Source organism: Lygodium microphyllum, chromosome 19, assembly GCF_053477565.2.
Source record: "Lygodium microphyllum isolate KBCC chromosome 19, Lygodium_microphyllum_v1.1.10, whole genome shotgun sequence".
NCBI lineage: Eukaryota > Viridiplantae > Streptophyta > Polypodiopsida > Schizaeales > Lygodiaceae > Lygodium > Lygodium microphyllum.
This window is the reverse complement of record NC_141153.1, coordinates 4,282,192-4,303,429: the sequence shown is the minus strand read 5'-3', so window position 1 is coordinate 4,303,429 and position 21,238 is coordinate 4,282,192. Positions and strand designations below refer to the sequence as shown.

General features: G+C 42.0%; 1 protein-coding gene and 1 long non-coding RNA gene across 5 annotated transcripts in view; one reads left to right on the top strand and one right to left on the bottom strand.

Annotated features, from left to right (window-relative positions):
* LOC148019508 (uncharacterized) overlaps positions 1-21,238 on the bottom strand; it is a 102,420-nt gene that overhangs the window by 22,646 nt on the left and 58,536 nt on the right. For 3 of the 4 annotated variants that reach the window (XM_087700765.1, XM_087700768.1, XM_087700767.1), the window contains one exon: positions 8,444-8,545. In XM_087700765.1, the coding sequence (XP_087556891.1) occupies positions 8,444-8,545 (102 nt within the window). The remainder of the gene's footprint in view (positions 1-8,443; positions 8,546-21,238) is intronic. The other variant, XM_087700766.1, reaches the window with a different exon arrangement.
* LOC148019509 (uncharacterized) lies at positions 7,604-8,955 on the top strand. Its single transcript, XR_015694973.1, has 3 exons — positions 7,604-7,812; positions 8,157-8,552; positions 8,695-8,955. It is a non-coding gene; the product is annotated as an uncharacterized LOC148019509 (long non-coding RNA).

The window sequence follows — 21,238 nt, the reverse complement described above, 5'->3', positions numbered from 1 at the left end:
AATACTAAAAATGCACAAAAATAGGAGAGAGAAAGACTAAAAAAGCAAGTAGGACAGCCTACAGAAGAGAGAAAAACTAAAAATGTAGGTAGGACAGCCTGCAGGAGAGAAAAATACTAAAAACGTAAGCAACATAACTATGATGATGTGGCAGGTTGTACAACAATAGGTCTGCACATGAACAATAGTCGCCTGGCTAGAATTAGCTCCAAATTGTGTGAAGAGGGCTGGAAATCAGGCGCCAACTGATGGAGACAGCAATGGACAGCTTCGGCTGAGATGTCCTCCATGAATGAGTTGTGGGCAGTAAGTTGAAACACCTGAAATATCTACAAAAATGAGATTTTGATGTAGCAGAAGAAGAAGAGAAGTGGATGCCGAACCCGCCACTGGTCTTTGCCTTCACTAGAGTGGAGGAACTTCGCTGCTAGGTGAGCAGATCCAGCTCTGATACCATGTCAAAATATGACGTACCAGCAAGATAGTAGGGTTGGCGGGGAGGAACACAGAGTGAACTCAACAAACATGGAGAAGAGAAGAGAAGAGAGAAGAAACTCTGATAAATGGAATGATGAAGTTCTAAATCATGGAGTGAATGTGATACAAGGGAACAAGGGTGTCGTAGCACAAGGAAGATGATGAAGACAGCCACGAACCACGAACCACAATGTCCTCCTGAAGGGGTGTGAGGGTAGTGGAGAGGCTGGAGAGAAGAGGTGATGGATTGAATAAATCAATCGTAAGGAATTAATGAGAGAATGGCCTATAAATAGGCATAGTTAGTCTAGGATGGCACCCCTTTTTGGGGCTACAAACCCTAAACACAAAACACAGAAACATAAAAATGCAAATTGTGGGTGAAGGGCTTCTCAACACCTACCCAGCCCATTTGGGCACCTCAGGGCATTCTTTCAGAGGTATTAAAGCATTCTTTTGAATGTTTATTTCAGTTTGCAAGGTACAATAGGAAGGGGCAGCCATAGCTCCAACCATTGAAGCTCTCCCATTTCATATCTTGGCTTGTGCCTGATTAGGCTTGACAAGGCTTTGTGTAGGCCTTCTTTAGGCCCCTTGAGCCCCCTTTCACCCCATTAATGCCACGTGGACCAGCCTTGACGCTTATGTCTTTTGTGCCAGTGGGAGTGTCTTTGTATGCTTATCAGACATTAAGCAAAGTGTGGGTTATGCATATTGAGTTTTTGGATCTTTGAGACCATGATCTCCTTGTGGATGATGTATGGTTGATATGCCTTGATCCGTGTATATGCACTTGGGTTGATTTGGTTTTGTATTCATTGAGCAGACACCGATTTGTGTCAGGTATTGGCAGTGGTATGTATATTTTGCCTTGTTGATTGGGGGGTGTACCAACTTTATTGATGGACTTTTTCTAAAATGCTTGGGTGTTGGCTCATGTGAATTTGACTATTACATGCTTGTTTATGCCCACTTAATAATGGTTTTACATTGGCAATCAGTTATTGACTTTGAATATTGGGTTTTGCCTACTGTCAGCTCTCATTGTACATTGATGTCATAAATTACAGCAAGCATATATCTTCGGACTGTTATGTATTTTTTATTTTGAATCATCTTGATTTGATGTACTTTTGATGGTACTTGGTGGGCAGCATCATTAAATAGTCGTTGTTTGCCATTTTGTGTTGGTTTTAGTGGGTTTTTGGTCATTTTTTGCAGTTTACAGCAAGCAGTTTTGAACTGTCTACACCATTTCAGCTTGCAGTATGGCATCTTCTTCCACTGACAATGCTATCTTCAACATCACTAAGCTTGATGGTACGAATTATACCTATTAGAAGGGCCAAGTTTGGTAGGTATTGGTGCAAAAATCGTAGATAAAGCCTCTAAGGTTGAGTGGAAGCAATTTGAAACTATGACTAATGACGAATGGATGGAGCTTGATGAGTTATGCAAGTCCACCCTCATCTTGTCTCTCACTGAACAGGTGCATTACAATGTGGTTAAGGAAGCACAAAGTGCTTGGCAGCTTTGGGATAAGATTAAGAATCTCTATGACAAGCAAAGTCCTGCAAGTCAAATGTATTAGCTAAAATAGCTTATGGATCTCTGCATGAAAGAGAATGTGACCATGTCAGTTCATCTGAGCCAGTTTCATGCTATTCTTAAGAACTTGGTTTAGCAAGGCATTGATTTCAAAGAGAATGTCACTTCGTTGTTCTTGCTTGGAACTCTTAATGAGTCTTGGGATGTATTCTACACTGTCTTATGCACTTTTGTCACTACTCTGAAGCTATCTGATGTTGAGAGCTCTCTTCTACAGGAAGAAATAAACCGTAAGAATTTGGATGCCCCTCATGTGTCTCATGCTTTGACAATTAGAGGCAGAAATGATGGAAATGCAAAGAATGACCGTGGTAATGGTCATGGATGTGATTCATAGAAATCTCGATCCAAGTTGCTTGGCAAGTCGCGCAGTAAGTCTCATGGGAGAAATGCAAATCTAACTTGTCATCATTGTGGGGAGAAAGGCCAGAGTGTCATTAATTGTGTGATGAAAGGCACAAAGACAAGGGGAAAGAGAAAGTGCAAGAAAAGTCTTCTGATCGCAGCATAGTACCTGCTAAGTCAAGTGTTAAAATTGAAGAGATCAATGTTATGCAGCCCGGCAGCCCGAGGATAGTGATGGGGATTATATCCTTGCACCAGCTTCATTTAGTGCTTCGCAGATGATAAAGATACACTCTATGTATGCACACTGTTGGCTTTTGGACTTAGGTGCGTCCTTTCATGTGACACCTTGCCGAGAGTGGTTCCATTCATACCATTTTGTTTCGGGTTCTATGTGCTTGGGTGATGACAGGTCTCTTAAGATTGTTGGCATTGGCAATGTTAGGCTGAAATTTCCTTCTGAGAGCAGTTTTGCTATGCAGGATGTACGCCATGTACCTACATTGACACGTAGTCTCATGTCCACTAGACAGCTTGATGACACATGTTATCATGTATCTTTTGGAGACTCTACATGGAAGATTACTCGTGGCAGGCTTGTGCTTGCAAGAGGTGCCAAGGCTGGCAGCCTCTACCCCTTAGTTGTTTCTGGATCTACAGTTGATCATGCTTTGTCTATGGGGTCTTTACCTCATGTATCTCTTTGGTATGCTCGTCTGGGGCATATGTCTATTAAAGGAATGAAAATGCTTTCTGGTTTTTGCAGTACTTACCGCCCTTTGACTATTTTCATTTTGATTATTGTGATCATTGTCTTCATGGTAGGCAGACTAGGTCTATGCATAAGAAGTTTGATATGCCACGCATGAGTGAGCCCTTGGCTTTGGTACATTCTGATGTCTGTGGGCCCATGCCTTGTTAGCCTTTGGGTGATGCAAAGTATTTTGTTACTTTCATAGATGAATTTTCACATAAAGTATGGCCTTATACCATAAAGCAGAAGTCCGATGTATTGGAAGTTTTTCAGAGATGGCTTGCTTTGGCAGAAAACCAATCTGGGCATAGGTTGAAATGCCTAAGGACAAATAATGGGGATGAGTATGTCTCATGTACTTTTGAGCAGTTATGTGATGAGAGGGGTACTAAGTGTCAGTTGACCACCCCCTACACCCCTCCCCAGAATGGTAGGGCTGAGCGGATGAATAGGACCATCCAGGAGAGGGTTCGTAGTATGCTTAGCCATGCAAGCCTACCCCAGCACTTTTGGACCGAGGCAATTACGACTACCGTGCACATCATTAATAGATTGCCCTGTAGTGCCATTGATTTCCAAATTGTAGAGAAGGTATGGACAAGATAGCCTCCCTCTTATGTGCATTTATGTGTCTTTGGATGTGAGGCATTTTTTCATGTGCCCAAGGACAAGCACAACAAGCTGGATCCTAAGAGTGTTAAATGCGTATTCCTTGGCTATGAAGATGCAAGAGAGATGGGTTACCATTTATGGGATCTACAGGCGCGGAAAGTCATCCGCAGCCATGATGTAGTCTTCCATGAAGACAAGACGCATAGGCAGCCTGAGAAGATAGTGGAGATACGCAATGTTATATTTTAGGAGGAGCCATGAGCTCCCGTATAGCCAACTAGACAGCGTACATCAATAGAAGTAGCAAGTACTCATGGCCAGGGTGTTGGACAGAATGTTGAGTAAGCAACAATAGAGCCTGTAGTGCAGCGTTCTACTAGAGATAGACGCCCACTTGACAAATTTGAGCCCTCTATGCACCGTGTCTTGGTTACAGATGCACGAGAGCCTCTCACCTATGATGAGGCTATGTGTAGGGGTGACAATCACTCCTTTGGGAGAGGGCTATGCAGTCTGAAATAGACTCCTTGCATAAGAATATGACTTGGGATTTGGTTTCCTTGCCTGCTAGCAAGAAGGCTTTGCCATGCAAATGGGTGTACAAGCTGAAAAGTACCCTTGGACATCCCAAGTCAGCATACAAGGCTAGAGTGGTAGCAAAGGGTTTTAAGAAGCATGGTATTGACTTTGATGAGGTTTTCTCTCCTGTGGTAAAGATGACCATCGTGCGCTTAGTCTTGGCTTTGGTTGCACAGCTTGACTTGGACTTGTACCAAATGGATGTCAAGACGATTTTCTAACATGGGGACTTGCATGATGAGATTTACATGGAGCAACCTAACAGCTTTGTAGAGCTTGGCAGGGAACATCTAGTGTGAAAGTTGAAAAAAAGTCTTTATGCCTTGAAGTAGGCACCTAGAAAATGGAATCATAAGTTCGATGTCTTTATGCAACCACAGGGCTATAGCTATAGTGCTATGGATCCATGCTTGTATACAAAGAAAGCCCGTGATGGATCTTTTCTTATTTTGATGCTATATGTGGATGACATGCTATTAGTAGGGAAAGCTCGTGATGAACTAGATGCTCTTAAGGATCAAGTCAAGAAGAGCTTTGAGATAAAGGATTTGGGACATGCCTCTCATATACTTGGTATGCGGATTAGACGCGATAGGCATTAGGGACTCCTCTACTTGTCACAAAGGGAGTACATTCATAAAGTTCTTGAGTGCTTCCATATGCAGGACGTAACGTAAAGCCTATTGGCTATCCATTGCCTTCTTATGCGAAGGTATCACATGCCATCTTTCTGCAGACAGATGAGCAAAGGGCTAAGATGGCCAAGATTCCCTATGCATCCATAGTGGGCAGTCTTATATGTATGCCATGATAGCCACTTGTCCAGATATTGCCTTTGCAGTTAGTGTTGTGGTATGCTATATAGCTACACCTAGCAAGAAGCATTGGGATGCCATGAAGGGTATCATGAGGTACCTGAAGAGCACTACAGATATGTGCATATGCTATGGCAGCCAGGATATAGGAGTCATGGGGGACATTGACTCTAATTATGTAGGATATGCAGATAGTAGGAAGTCCACCTATGTTGGAGGTGCTGTCTCTTGGATGTCTAGAATACAGAAGTGTATGGCTCTTTCCACCTTTGAGGCTGAGTATGTTGTGGCCCCACTGACGCTTCCAAGGAGGCCATATGGTTAGGCTGTTTGGTTCGTGACCTTGGTACTGATGTTATCCCTACACTGCATTTGAATTCTATGAGTGCTATTCAGTTAGCCAAGAATCCGGTCTTCCATGCAAATACGAAACACATTGAGGTAAGGTATTACTTCATACGCGGGGTCATTGAGGACAAGTTTGTTGACCTTGTCAAGATCTCAAATGACAAGAATCCTACAGATTTGCTCATCAAAATCCTCTTTACAGAGCGCTTTGCCTGCCTTAGGAGATTGATGGGCGTGGGATGAGATAACGTCTTTCCTCATCCTATTGTACATGTTGTACTGTCTTTTATTTTTTCTTTTTCACTCCTCACTGGGGCAGATTCACCTTTAAGTGGGAGGTTATTGGGGTAAAGGCGCCTTTGCCTAGCCACCCATGTATTACTACACTGACAGTACCCACGCCTGCATATTGTAGGTGGCAGGTGCCCATCACCGTCACTTTATTCTTTATTATTTTAGTGACAAATGAATAAAGGGATGGCTGGTCACACCTTGTGACTATTGGAGTTTCCACGTTGTGAGTCTCTCTCTCTCTCTCTCTCTCTCTCTCTCTCTCTCTCTCTCTCTCTCTCTCTCTCTCTCTCTCTCTCTCTCTCTCCCACCATAGCTCTCCTGTGCAAGCTTCAATCCTTTTCACCTTTCACTGCCTCCAAAAGTTGTGGACTTTGACTATTTGATTTGAGACTTCTGGCAAATCTTGTTGTGACTTGTGGAAGCCTAGGGTAAAGGGGCCAATAGAGTATCATCTAACAATCCTCCATTAAAACTTTTTTTCCAAGTGAGTTCTTTAAATATTTTTTAATGGTCAAATTATTTATATTGTATAGAGCTCAAATAAAAGACATTGGGATATTTTGATATTTTAATCAAGTAGCCCTAGTTATAATGAAGGGTTCATATATAAAGTGACACTCAAGGATACATTGCTTTAAATTTTTCCATAATCCAATATATTTTAAAAAAATTACATGGCTCAATTGTTTGACTCACATCAAATCATCTCTTTTTAAAAAAAATTTATCATACTATAAAGTAACTAAAAAAGTTACATCTTTTTGACAAATTTGTCACTCAATTCGGGTGGGGTGCATTTTTCTTTTGGGAGTTGTCACTTTAATGGCCCCTTTACTTATCCTTAGTGTACATTGGAAGCCTTGAGGGATCTTTGTTTTGGCTTTTAGAATTTTCTTTCGGGGGGTGTCACTTTAATGTCCTCTTTACTGATCCTTAGTGTACATTGGAAGCCTTGAGGGATCTTTGTTTTGGCTTTTGGAGTTCCTTCCTTTCAATACATAGCATGGTATGGTAGAACTATACGTGGGGTGACAAATGGTGGCCTAGTGAGTTCTTCATAGGCAAAGCACTTTATTGGTGCTCTTAAGTTGACTTATTGCACTTGCAAGGTTATCCTTGGATGACTGGTCTTGTATCTACTTCTTTGGAGAGGATTACTACACTGTTTTTTGTCCTTCGACTACATGCCATATGCTTCTTCGCTTTCCATCTCCCCTTCCCATGGCTTCCTCATTCTTGGAGGTCATCCATATGGCTCCTCAATCTCTAGCATTTGTGAAGTTGGCTTTTGTGTGTCCAATAATAACTGACGTGTTCATTGATGTTAAGCTTATACGATGATTCCTAGTGGAGGAGGCTTTGCATGTACCGTGTTGCCACATGGTGCACAAGAAAGTTCTACCTAGATGGTAGCAATTTGCACATTTCATTTTTTGTAGTCAGTTCTCTTTTGGGCTGCCCATGGGAGAGCGAGTGCAATGTCGATTTGCCTTCTAGTAAGGCATGGGATTTCCCAAGCATCAAATTATGTTTCTCTTTCATTGATATTTTGGTTGCCTCCCCCTCAAGCCATTCAGGGGAGTCTATAAGATTTCCAAGGATCTCTATTTGTGAGCGCCACAAAGTAAGGGGGACGTTAGGGTGCCTTGGGCTTAGGGTTTCTTGTTTGGGTGTTTTGGGCGAGTGGATACCTTGATCCACACATTAGAGTGCCTTTGGTTTAGGGTGTGTTGTTTGGGTGCTTTGGGCGAGTTGACCAGACACCCACACCTTGATGCGCAATTACATCCCCCTTATATGGCAAGGATGTCCGCGTTGCTCGGATTGCCATCAACAACGCATTGTTGATGTCCTTCTACCAAGGAGAGCTATTGGATCTACTATGATGCTATCACTGAGGCCTTGTTATAAAAGGTCATCGACTCCTGGCTTCCACCAGCGCCATTTCTCGACAAGCTCATCTTTTGCTTCCTTGGAAAGGTGATTCATCAGCCTCTATTTAAATTTCACTAGTCTCTATCATGTGGGTGCAGCTCCTGTAACTTTTCGAGTATGCCGCTGAATTTCTGGGGTTGAAGCCAGTATTGGTAAAACCATCTGCCCCACATCCTATTTCTTCTCTTCCTCCCTTGAATCTGTGGCATAGATTGTCATTTCCCTGCTAAACCATCTGCCCCACATCCTATTTCTTCTCTTCCTCCCTTGAATCTGTGGCATAGATTGTCATTTCCCTGCTAAACTCTCTGAGTGTTGTGTGACCTGCTGGCTCACGTTCCATCTCAAATATCTTCAATGCATGATGTTCTTTCTTCTTGGCTCTTCAGGCTGAAAAGTTTCAATAGTCATCATTGCCTCATATCCTGGACCTCTAGCAATGAGATGGCACAACAGCCTATGGTACCAGTTGCAGATTTTTGCAAAGGAAAGATGTCTGGCCTTCAGAAGTGGGAACAAGAACAGTAAATGGAGGCTGCCGCTGTTCAGAGACGTATGAATGCAGAAAGATTAAATGTTTACAGGTTGCCAGCTAACAGATCAAGTTGGGACTATATTTGTACGAGAGTACTAGTAGATTGAACACAATAGGCATTGTCGTGCATACAGTGTTTACCTCCTCTTCTTTGAATCTGTTGAACATACTGATGTCAGAAAGCTTCTTTTGCTCCCATAAAACCTTCTCTTTTGCAAAGTTCTCCACAATCTGCTCATTTTCCTAAAAGGTAACAGGAAGCCTTCACAAAGTGTTACTGAAAACTTTCAAGTTTTCCGAGTCCATCTTTCAACTCAAATAATATGGTAAATTTATGTGCTTATACAACAGTGAGAAATAAAAATGTAACAAATCTCTCTTTGTTGTTACAGGTAACGATCAATTATTTTCTATATTTTGCACAATTGTCTCATACAAGGCCGCACATCCATGCATGATTCACAATTTACAAGCATGATTGAGCGAAGCAACATAAGACGGCTATGTCTACAACTTCCGTGGCAACCAGGAGCCATTTATCTACAGTTCTTCTACCTTTATTAAAAGAATATGCACAGGTAATGCTAAATATTAATGAAGATGATATACACAACCTCCATCAAGGGAGAGTTCGTCCATGAGACTAGCTCAAAACTAACGGCTTTCTAGGCTACCTTACTCCATGTCAGCCTCAAAAAGGCTTTTCCAGCGATTCTAAAAACGTGTTTCTTCTTCCTAATTGACCAAAACAGGCTCTTGACATCTTTCATGACTTGCTCAAAGGCTTGATTTATGTCGTTTTACCCCTGCTCTCAGCGTCCCATGGAGCTTCCTATTCCTTATGGACCAAACTGTGTTGCATAATATTGAGGCTCTTATGATACCCCACAGCTGCCAAGCTTCTTCCACCATCGCTCACCAATCACCCCAACAGCGCCTGCTAGAGAGTGATGGTGCTGAAGAAGCCCGCCTGAAACATTGCTTTGTCCATTTTAGCATATTGCAGGTAGAGAAAACCCCGTGGCTAACATGCTTTCACAAGTGAGGTTTGAAGATGAAGAGGAGTTGATGGAAGATGAAGAGGATGATGTGATAGCTATTGAAAATGACTTTATGACAATAAGAAATGAGTATGCAGCTGTTGTTACTATAGGTACAACTGTTGTAGCAGGGATTTCAGCAGTAAGAAAAAAGCTTACAGCCATGGAGAAGAAATGGGCAGTAGAGAGAAAGCATCATCATTGTTATGCTTCAGTGAGAACACAATTTTTGGAAGAGTTGTATGAGGATGATTAGCTGAAAATAGGTCAATATCTCAGCCTCATGACAAAGAAGGCTGAATGGTCTAAATCTAAATTCAAAAGGATTAAAAGAAAATCTTATGGGTTTTTCGTAAAAGATGGACGTTTATGGAAGCATGCAAAGAAAAAGAGAGGAGCTCCAGTACGTGTTTTGGGAGATAGGGCTTCTCAACAACAGGTGATGCAGGAGTTTCATGAAAGCTTATGGGTTGGACATAGAGGAGTTTGGACCACATTTGCCAAGATCAAAGAGAAGTATTGGTGGTAAAACATGTATAAAGATGTGGAACATTATGTGGAATCATGCAATGTCTGTCAGATGTATTCCATGGTAAAGCATAGAGATGGGTTGCAACCGACCTATCCATTGTCTATGCATTACAAATGGGTAGTTGAAGGGCAACCTATTGATTTTGGCTCTTAGTGGTTCGAGTCCCCCCATCCTCCCTCTTCCTTAGACATTGCAATTTGAGCCCATGGGGGTGCGCTTATGGTCTTTGTATGACCAGAGAGAGGACCTAAAGAGCTTCTCTATCTTCTCCCACTTGGACTTGGGGAAGCGAGGGATGGTACCCAAACCCACAAACAAGGTGAAAGATGAGATAATTGTTGGCCTGCCTGTCAATCCCCAGGTCTGACCCATCTAGCTTTGTAGCTTATTCTTAATCTTCTCCCAAAACCATTGGAACCTTTGGGCCAATGTCACCCCGTGGCCTATCGGGCAACCTAGGTACCTCAACACCTATCCTGGGTGGATGACCTTGACTCCCAGGTTTGTGAGCCAATACGTCAGTTACTCCCATGATAAGTACATTGGCTTATTCTTGAGCCAGAGGCCGTAGAGAAATCTTCACATACCGTCAATAGATTACCCACTAATATTTTCAGCTATGGATCATACAAATGATAAGCCTTGGCCTCAAAAGATAGCTTAGAGATATGAGAAGGTCAATCTGAAAGAGAGATTTTCCTATTATGTGCATGTACGCACAACAGGTGAAGATACAAATATGGAAAAGAGAAGCCTTTTAGCCAAAGAAAGCCTCGAACAAGGTCAAGATGTGGTTTAGAAGGTACACCAGCGTATTAACAGCTTGAACAAAGGTGGTCCAAAAGCTCGACTACCAGCAATATCGAATAAGCCATAACCAAATGCTTATTGCGATTTGCCTATATCTTTCGAGAGGGCGGGGGTGAGTCAATCAAGGTGTTAGAACTCATGTGCAATGCCATGTTGCTCCAATAAAACGGTAAATTGGTGGGAGATTAGCTCTCCATCGCCATCATGATGGGTTGTTTCAATGTGAGCACCCATCTCACTTGTGACTAGCCTAATCTCCATAGTTTAATAAGCAAAATAGCTCAATCTCTCTCTCTCTCTCTCTAGGACTTGATTTTAGAGCTAGATATGAGAACTTTATCTCACCACCACCTAGCTGGTGCCACCCAAGTGAAGGCCACTTAGCCAAAGAAGTAAGAAGAGATGTTGTTTTGAAGGAGGAGTTGCCAACCACAAGGTTTGGTCTCATGAGCTTCCCAACACATACATTCTCACACACAACCATGTGGCAATCCTACATGCCCACATATAGCCTCTCTCAACCTTGCTTGCCACCTCTCTCATCCCTATTTGCCATTTCCTCAACCCTACTAGCCCTTTTTTGCAGAATGAAAAAATGCTCAAAAACCCTAATTTTTGAATTTGGGGGTTTTTAGAAATTTGTACAATTCATAGTTTGTCTTGTTCATATTCACCATTTTTACTTGGTGAAAAAAACTTAGAAACCCTAATATTTGAGTTTGGAGGTGTTCACAAATGTGTGCAATCTTTTACCCATCTTAACCATCTCATCCTGAATTCCAAAGAAATTGTCAATTCCATATAGTCGATGCTAAAAAATTTGGGGGTTTTTGAGTGGCCTACCATTTTTGAGATTTTCATTTAAAAATTTGGGCCTTTTGATTAAAAAAACTCCCATTTGTGCTAAAATCTTGAGATTCATAAAAAACATTTGTCATTAGTGGTAGATAATTTGAATGTATGCAATTTCTCAAACTTTATGTAGGAAAATTTGGGGCTTTTGGCTCTTGGCTTCAGGGGTACACTACATGTGGTACTACAATATCAACTTGCTATTTAAAGTAGTTTGGGCACAAAAATCAAGACATTCACAATCACTATTTGGCTATTTAATGATTCAAAATTTGACAATATTGGTAGAGTAAATACTCTTGTTTGTTTGCATTGGGGTCTCTAAGAGGATATTAGTCATTTATGGTTCTTTTGTGTTGGGAGCTTTGGTTACAACTTCCCTTCAATTTTTATTTGACTATGGTAGGGAATAAGATATTTGGGATTATATCATAGGTGAAGAGGACATGTAGGGACTACTCTTGATACAACTCCCCCGATACAAGAGAGAGGTAGAGGATAGCCTATTGCTAGACCCATTGTTATTACACTGGAGTAGAAGAGATGGATTCTCGGGACACACGAGCTATATCATTGATAGCTCTATTAGTGAAAAGAGCTATCATATCTCACACTTGCTCTTACAAGACCTCACCTGTAGCTTAGATGATCTTGGAGTAGATGTTTCTAGACAGGGATGAGGCTCGCATCTCTTTATTGTGGAGGGAGTTGGCCAAGGCTCACATGAATGAAGGGAATTCTATGATAGATCACATCACATACATTCAAGATTTGTGTGAGTAGCTACTTATAGAGGCGAGCTCACGCTCACAACCGCCAAGACCCACAGACTACTTATTGTTCAGGCATTTCAAGTGAACACCTATGGCTATCTCTCACCTAGCCGACGCACCCTCGATCCTATCGGGGTGTAGTGAGCTTACCTCAATGCCCAAATGAGTTGCCTCCTCTCTCAAGCACACCAGTAGCTCCATGATTCGAGATGCGAGCTTAAGCATCCTCAAGCCTCCACCTCCAAGCTCCATCCTCCATAGCCATACATGAGACAAGAGAAGAGAAGAGAAAAGAAGAAGAGAGGAGATCATGGAAAGCTTCACCTCGAAGATCCCTCACCCTCACACACTCACTCCCTCATACTCCCACACTCCCTCTCTCAAGCACACACAAGCAAGCAAAAAGGAGAAGGGAAGAAGAAAAGAAGATGAGTCCACTTTGCCACACGCCAAAGAATGAGCTTCTCATTCACTTTTTGAGTTTATATAAAAAACCCTTATTTCTTTTGGGCGGTCATCCCCCTTTTCACATGGCTGGCTCTACCCTTACAATTTGCATAGGAGAGAGCCTGGCGCTCTTTTACAAAATTTTCAAGGGTGCCTTGCAATTACAAATGCGCTTTTGCCTTTGACTTAGCTTTTGATGCCGCCCTTATGCTTTCGGCCGTTTCCCTTCCTGTTTCTTCCGTTGTGTCCGATTTCCTTCTGGCCCACCTCTTTGATCTCCCAACTTGCACTTTTTCACGTTTTCTTGTGTGGAGGTTAACATTATCTCCCTCCTGGTCGAGTGCCAGTCCCATGGCACTGATGGATAGTAGTTGGAAGATGGGATGGGTGTAGCCAAATGGCTTTTTGAGTTTGTATACATGCCCTTGTTTGCAGGGGATGGTGTTGGATGGATCGGCCCTTGAAATTGAAGATGGTGTTGGGGCTAGTCCCTCTTTGATGCTGACGTTGGGTGGATTGGGTCGTCCTTTGAAATTGTAGATGGTGTTGGACGGATCCCTCTCTTGGAGAATGGCAAGTGGGCAGATCAGTCTTTGAAATTTAAGATGGTGTTGGATGGATCCCCCCTAGAGGATGGTGGGTGGGCGGATCTATCTTTGAAATTGATGATGGTGTTGGACAGATCCCTCCTCTCACCCTCCGAGGTTGCTACGATGTGATCTTAACATGGCTTTTCTCTATTCCCTTCAAGTTTCCTTATCCCTTCACCTATGTCTATTTAGACTTTACCACTTGCACAGAAGAAACATGGCACTCTTATAAAATGAATTACATTGTGCCTTGCGCTTTCCTTGTGAGAGCCCTCCAAGGTTCTCCCTCATCCTTGAGAGAGCATTGCTAGAATATTCAGTGCTTTCATTCATCCTTGAGAGAGCATCCTTCATCCTTGACAGGACCTCGCCAAAATATTCGGAGCTCCCCCACGCTTTTTATGAGCTTGCCATCTCCTACACTTTTCCTGCCTGAGCAGAATGAGCTTCTTCATTCACTTTTTGCCTTGGTATTCCTTTTCTTCGTTTCGGCTACATGGTGACATGTCGTGCAACATCGGTCATGTAAGTCGATGATGATGGGGTTTCGCGGGGATTAGTCTTGGGAAGAAAGTGATCAACCGACTGAGGTGGTGGGAGTCGAGAATGAATTGAATGGATGATGGGGCCTCTGAAGTTTGTGGGTTGTAGCATTTGTATTTACTTGGAAAGAAAAGAAGGTGCACTATCAGGGGTGTGTCTACCTTATCGTGTAGTGTATTAAGCTCCTACTAATGGAACTGGGAGTTGGGTCGATCTTGGGCATTGTCCCACATTTGAGGACCCAGTTCATGCATCATTGTAGGTGTGGTGCACGACTTAGGGAGACATGTTTGGAAGCCCTGCCCTTGAGGTACCTTAAGCCTGAAGTGAGGAATCAAAATGGGCTAGGGGTTTAGGATGGAGCCAATTGATCGAAGCCACCAAATGTTTCTAACTTGAGGATCCCTAGGTGCAGTGACTGTGACTACGTGTCTTTTTTTTTCACACATTGATCTAGCCATTGCACAAATATTCTTGCCGGCATTGAGGTAAAAAAAGAGTAGTGGGAGGCGACATTCTTGTGAAGTAGGTTCTTGTCTTAAAAACCTCCCACTAAGGAGCCGCAGCTTGCTATCCCCTTTCAAAACTTGGCCATGTGTCTTTAGTTGGCATTTGCCTCTCTTCTCCCATGTGCTCTGGTGGCTCTACTTCTTTGGGCCTTGCAATTTGCGATTGGACATGTAGCCCATGCCTCAGAGCCCTGTGGGTGATCTCTAGCTTTTTTCTTAATGACTCAATGACCTCCTCTTCCTCAGATTGTGTGACGTCCACGAGAGTGCGGAGGAAGGCGAATTGTTGGGATTCCAAAGTTACTTGTGCGGCCTCTGCCTTGCTCTGTGGTAACACCCTATCGCCTTCTGCAAGGGCTAGCTGGCACGCTAAGTCACTCACTTTTTCTTCGCTCCTGTTCACCCATTCACCTGTTTTTTTCTTCATTTCTTCCAAGCTTTCGTTGTGCCTGCAGGGCTAACGCCCTTAGCCTCCTCTCATATTCTTCAATCTCTCTTTCCAAGAGTTGTTGCTCTCCAAGCTCCGAGGCTATCCTTTGTTCTAAATTTTCTATACGCTTTTGGTGCCGTCAGCTTATCTCTTCTTCTAGTTGCTAGAAGCTCCACGACATCTTGGATCTTTTCATTTTCCTTTTGTAGGTCTTTGTACAGCACCACCAGGTCATTGAAATTGCATTGTAGGCTTATGAGGCTCCGTGTTTCCGCCACAAGTTTTGCTTGCCACCTCTCTTCTTCTCCTCCCTTAGCCTCGAGCTTCTCCTTTTGCTCCTTGATCTCTCTTTGATACATGGCCACTTGATGGGTTCTCTCTAATTGAGAGGTTGTCATCATCTCCCTTTCGGCCTCGAGCTCAACTACGGCTATTTTCTTGTCTTCCTTTTCCCACTTCAGCTATGATAGGAGTTCATGTATGTAGTCATCACAGTTTGTAGACAATGGCAGTGCAGTGGGACTAGTGGTTGTAGATGCCTTTATTTTCTCCCTTTGGGATCCCATTTGGATTCCACATCTATAGCACCAACTGACTGTCTTTTTGCTCCCATCATAGGGGTTCTTGCACTTTGTACCTTGAGTTGTCTCTTTATTGACCAAGAATTGCACCCAGGCCACAAGATTGCTAACATCCATCGTGGTAGAGGAGTCTTGGGTGGGTACAGTGAGACTGGGGTGACGGGCAGTAGGACGGGTGGGATGGGGTTGATTAGACCCTTGCCCTTTCCCTCCGTCACTAGTGTGGGAATCTTTTGGGTGCTTTGGAGCTAGTGCTTGTACCTTCTTTTCTAGGTGGACTCATGGGAACTAGCTCTTCTTGCCTTGAAGGTTGCTCCATTGAGAGGCGGATAGCTAGGGCTATGTCTTCTTCCTTTTTTTTCCTGAGCTCCACATCTTCCTCCTCAATTCTTCTCTTTCTCTCCTCCTCATCTTTCCTGGATTCCTATTTTATTCTCTTTGCCTCGTCCCTTTCTTTTCTCTTTCTTCGTTCTTACATGCTTTTGGACTTACTTTAGGCTCCGTGTAGGTCTACTTTCTCTTTCTTCCCACTCTCTTCTTTGGCCTTCTTTTGTGTAGTCTCTTTCTTTGATTTATTGGCCCTTCCTTGGCTAGATTGTGCTTCTTGCTCTCCTTCCTCAGTCACAATTCTTTCGGTGGATTGCTCATGTCTTGGGTGCGGAGGGGACCTATCTGGTGTCTCACTGACTGCCTTTTCTTCTTGTCTTTTCCTTAGTGCCTCTCTTATGAAGGCTCTCAGACCCCTCCGAAGCCAATGGTAGAGGCCTTTGACGATGATGACTTTCTAGCTTTGGAGTTCGAAGACTCTCCCCCCGCGGGTCTTCCGCTAGTGGCCAATGCTTTTACTGACATTTCTATCATCTTTCTCACGAAGCATTTAGGTTTACCTCGTCGAAGGACTGGGCAACAATGCTCTCTAACATTGGCACGTTGATTTTGTTCATCAATGCATTGTACCTTTGGATGGAGAATAGGGCATGCACCATTTTGGCATGAATTTGGACTTTGGGGTCAGGGATGTCAGCTAGACTGATGCCGTTGTTGGTGTGGACTATCACTTTGTCCATTCCCAACATGTCGTACACATCCCTTTTTGGCCATCTTTCCACTTTGTTGGGTAGGCCCAGTGATTTCTATACCAATTTAGGGATTAGTTTAATTTCTACTTAGCGGGCTTCGTTCCCTAAATGTACCATGACAGTGACATGGTTCCTATTGAAGATTCGAAGGAATTCCGTGCACTTCTCATAGTCGACAACTTGGCCCACATTTTGCATGTACTCCTGCAGCTTGCACTGCTTCACCAATTGCTTGATGGTTGGCTCTTCCATTATGATGTCTTTCAAATTCAAGATGTGCCTGAATTCGAATTGGTTGTAGGCCCTTGTTTCCACTGAGAGGCCATACTTCGCTTGCTCCTCCTCCCAGAATGGAAGTTTGTTGATTTTCTTTTGGCCTGCCATTATGGGTACCTATCATAATACCATAGTTCACCACCAATAGTATTCTTCATATCATTTTTGCAGAAAGACATGTAGGCAATGAAAGAAATGATTATGGAAATTGAAATGCTCAATTAAAGAAAGAGAAATTTTCTCTTAGCTAGTCCATGCTTTTTCGCAAAAAAAAAATTGTTACTTTTCCTCCATCACAAGTTGATTTTTATCCATTCCTTTTCACTTTTGGCATTCATCTTACATGTGTTACATTCATCTTACATGTTTGCTTCACATTACCCCCTCCCCTTTGGAATTGAGAAGAATCCTTCCTAGGATTAAGGCTTGAGAGCTCAAGGGCATTGAACGTGTGTTCACAGTGTTTTACTTTCGCATGAGCCAATCATAGAAGTTGAGATTGCATTCTGGATTAGCATAGCTATCCATGTTGAAAGGAAAGATGCCTACTTGAGTGATGTAGGTGAGAACATATGTGAGGAAGTCACTGAAGTCTATTTGAATGGAAATGTGCAACTCCTTCTCAATCAGAATGCGATCTAAATATAGATGGATCAGGAGTGCTCTTCTAGGGGTTGGCTACGAATGGTGGTCAACACCCTATAGGAGATTGAGCTACATAAGTGGGGTCATACTCCGAGGTTTTGATGGCACGTCATTGTTCAACGTTAGTCATGATTTGGCAGCCTTTTTGCTCCCATTGAAGTCGGAGAGCATACCATTTCCTCAAGGAGGAGTTAGAGTTGGCTAGCTTTATGAGCTCTTCTAGCTCTTGGCCTATTGCAATGACTTTGCTCCTGCGATGTGATGGGATTAGTCGTTGTGTGCAAGCTTGCTCTCGAGAGATCTCATTGTCAAAAAATTCCTTGGCTACTTCAAGAATCTTGACGAACACGACCTCATAGTTCTCCCAAGTGTATGGTAAGGAGTGCATTTCCATTACTAATGTCTTATTGAGGAGGCCTAAGTCCAACTGTTCATAGTTCCTGGGCTAGCGTGGTGAACATGGCATCCAAGTATCTGATGTAACTGACTAAATCATTCCTCGTGTTTGTAGCTAGGTCCATGGCCATTGTAAGGATAGATTTACGCTTATAGGAGGGTTTGAGGTCTGCGAGAGGTTGAGGTTTGGTTGAGCTAGATAGCTCAACTATTGATGCCTGTCTTCTAGGCTATTCACTGGGGAGTTTGTCAGCCACTTGTATGATAGATTGGTCTTGCGGCTCGGTTGACATACTACTCTTGGCCTGTGGAGCAATTGGGACATTAGAAGTGTTAGGTTGAGTTGACCTAGGGCCGACTGGTTGCAGCTTTGGTTGATAGACTCCATGAGGGTTTGGATTGAGAAGCACATGTACCATTCCTAGACTTGGGCAACCAAATCCAGTTGTTGCCTTCATAGTGCCTTGAACGCGCAATAGGTCTTTGGGTACCCATTGTGGCTTGATTGTTCGTCTACTTCGATAGCGCTAGCTTTGCCTTTTAGGCCTAGATGTGATATTATGTGGTCATGGGTTTGTGAGGGTTGGCTTCTAGGCGGCTAGTGTTGTTGTTTTGGGCACCCATTTGAGCTCCTGCTCAATGGTCTTGAATGTGTCTCCTTTAGGATGTAGCCAACTTGTCTTCACAGGATGGGTCAAGTTACAACCCCCCTTCTTAGACCTTACATTACGTTCCTCCATCGCTGGCATTCCAGGCTTTGATGGGGCTGTGCTACCCTTGCTGAAAGCCGTCACACTATCTGGACATTGCAATGGCAAGGTGAATGCGCTGTGAGTCATAGTCCATACTACTTCTATAGCAACCAAATTCCTTGGGGTGTAGTTACTACCTCAATGCCAAGAAAATACTTTAGCTATCCTAAGTCTTTCACTTTAAACTCAACTTGTAGCATGGATTTAATTTCAGCGATACCAAAGTCATCATCCTTAACATTAGGAAAAAAATGAACTCACAAATGGGCCCTTAAAAATAATATAGTTTAAGACGTGGGCCTTTTGGATTGTCCAATAGGAAGGCTAGATGTTGACATCCATAGAGGGTGAATCTTGTCTCTCCAAATCTTGGGTTTTTTAATTAAAAAAAGGGATAGTGGGGGATTTAAAAAAAGGGAGAATGAATAGTACACAAAATTTGAGTTTCTCTCATCTCATATTTCTCCCCCTTTTTTTGAGAATTTTCAATTTCGCTTTTTCCCCTCTCACAAACTCAATTTGACCCAAAAATTGAGCAACGGACCACTTTCCCTCTCTTCTCTATACTTGTGAATTTTCATTTCCATTGAAGCTTCCTAGTGAGATTAATCAAGGTTTTGAGTGTTCTACTTACCTCTGCACTTTCTTCTCCATACAGCTCCAGATTTTAGGCAAAACACAGGTGCCCATCTCTCTTTGCATTTTCTCTTGTTTGATATTTTTTCAATAGGGTTTGATATTGTTTCTTATTTTTATTGTTGTTTTATTGTAGAGGTTGTTTTGGGCGGGAGGTAGAGGTGCTAATCTCTCTCTCTCTCTCTCCCCTCTCTCTATGTGTTGTTTCTCTTTTATGTTGTGTTTTCAATAGAATTTGATGTTGGTTCTAATGGTTGTTTTCTTGCAGAGTTTATTTGGGGCAAGAAACAAATGTGTTTATCTCTCTCTCTCTCTCTCTCTCTCTCTCTCTCCCTCTGTTTGTTTTTTTTTTTGCTGCTATCTTTTCAATACAACATTATGTTAGTTCTAACCTTTGTTGTTGTTTTATTGCAGAGATAATTTTGGGTGACATTATATAAGTGCTCATTTCTCTCTCTCTCTCTCTCTCTCTCTCTCTCTCTCTCTCTCTCTATTATTCCTCTTTTCTACTGTTTTTAAAGTATACCTTCATATAAATACTAACTCTTGCTATTGTCTTTTGTAGAGATCAATTTGGGCAAGATTGGATAGGTGCTCATTTCTTTCTCTCTCATGCGTACTCACACACACTCTCTTTCTTCATGTCTGCATTTTCCCTTTTCTACTATCTTTAATAGGGTTTGATGCTAGTTCTAACTTAAGAATCAATTGTTGTTGTAGCACTTAACATAAGGTAGAGCAAAGATTCTGTAGCTCAATTACAAGTAAATCTACCATATTTTTTGGTGCCAAAATTTATTCATTTAATTAGTGACTTTTGTGTTTGATGGGATTGATGTTATCTTTTGTCCATTTGCAATGGGTTTTAATCAACAACGATTCAATCTTATCTTCAACAAATCAGCTTATTGGTAAATTGGCCCTATTTTGTATTGCTTCTATTCATGCAATTATCTAGATATTTTTTGTTAAAATGGATTCATGCAAGTATTTTTGTTAAAAGGGATTCATATAGGTATTTTTTTGTACATGCAGGTATTGTACAAGCTTTAGGTGAAGCACATAATTCTCGATCGACTATTTTGATGTGGTGAGTGATTCCTTTATGCTAGAGGATACAAATCTACTCGAAGTCGATGGTTCGAAAATCCTCTACTTTATTGCACCTGTGTGTCCATTCGAATCTCCATGCCAATTGGCAATGATCCATGAAACTCTTATATCATATCATCCATATAATACACAATGTGTTGAGTAATAGAATATCTTAGGTGTCAATTTAATGTGCCTATTAAGATTTGCATACTATGTGGCTGCTATTCTTGTAACAACTACTCTATAATACCCATGTTTCATACAATGTAGTGAGTCAAATCAGACTCATATTCATTATAATATAATTTATTGGTAAAATTCTCTGAGTATTCTTATGCTATTCTTTTAATTATATTTCATGTAAATGATGGTATGATTAAAGTGATGCCTTGAAATTGAATCTATACTTTGTATCGATGTACATATCCACATGTGTTTTGATATTGATGTTTGTGTCTGTTTACAAAAGTGTAAACATCTCTTAATGCCATGTTGATTTGTATGGCATATTGGTGATTACTAGACAGACTTAAAATGCTTATTTTTTAGGGGTTAATACATATTTCTTTATATCTAATGCCTAGATTATAATGCATGAGAGAAGAACAAGCATTCTCTCGATAGAAGTATGTAAGAGAAAAGATGAAGAAGGGAATTGGATCACTGATACGTATCATTGCTCGTCTTGGGTACATATGCGTCCAAGTATGAAGGAGGCTTTCAAGGTGAAAGCATCTACAATTGCAGATGTATCAAAGCACTCGAAGGGTAAAATTTTAGCTCTCAGACAAAGGAATGTTAATTCTCACCTTGTAACAGAGGAATTTATACAACATGTATTCATGCAAAAACAAATACATATTGTGCCCACCATGCCTGTTCAACGAAAAACTGCAAACAGTAAGTATTTGCAACTCATTGAGAATGAGAAATTTCATGATATCTACGTA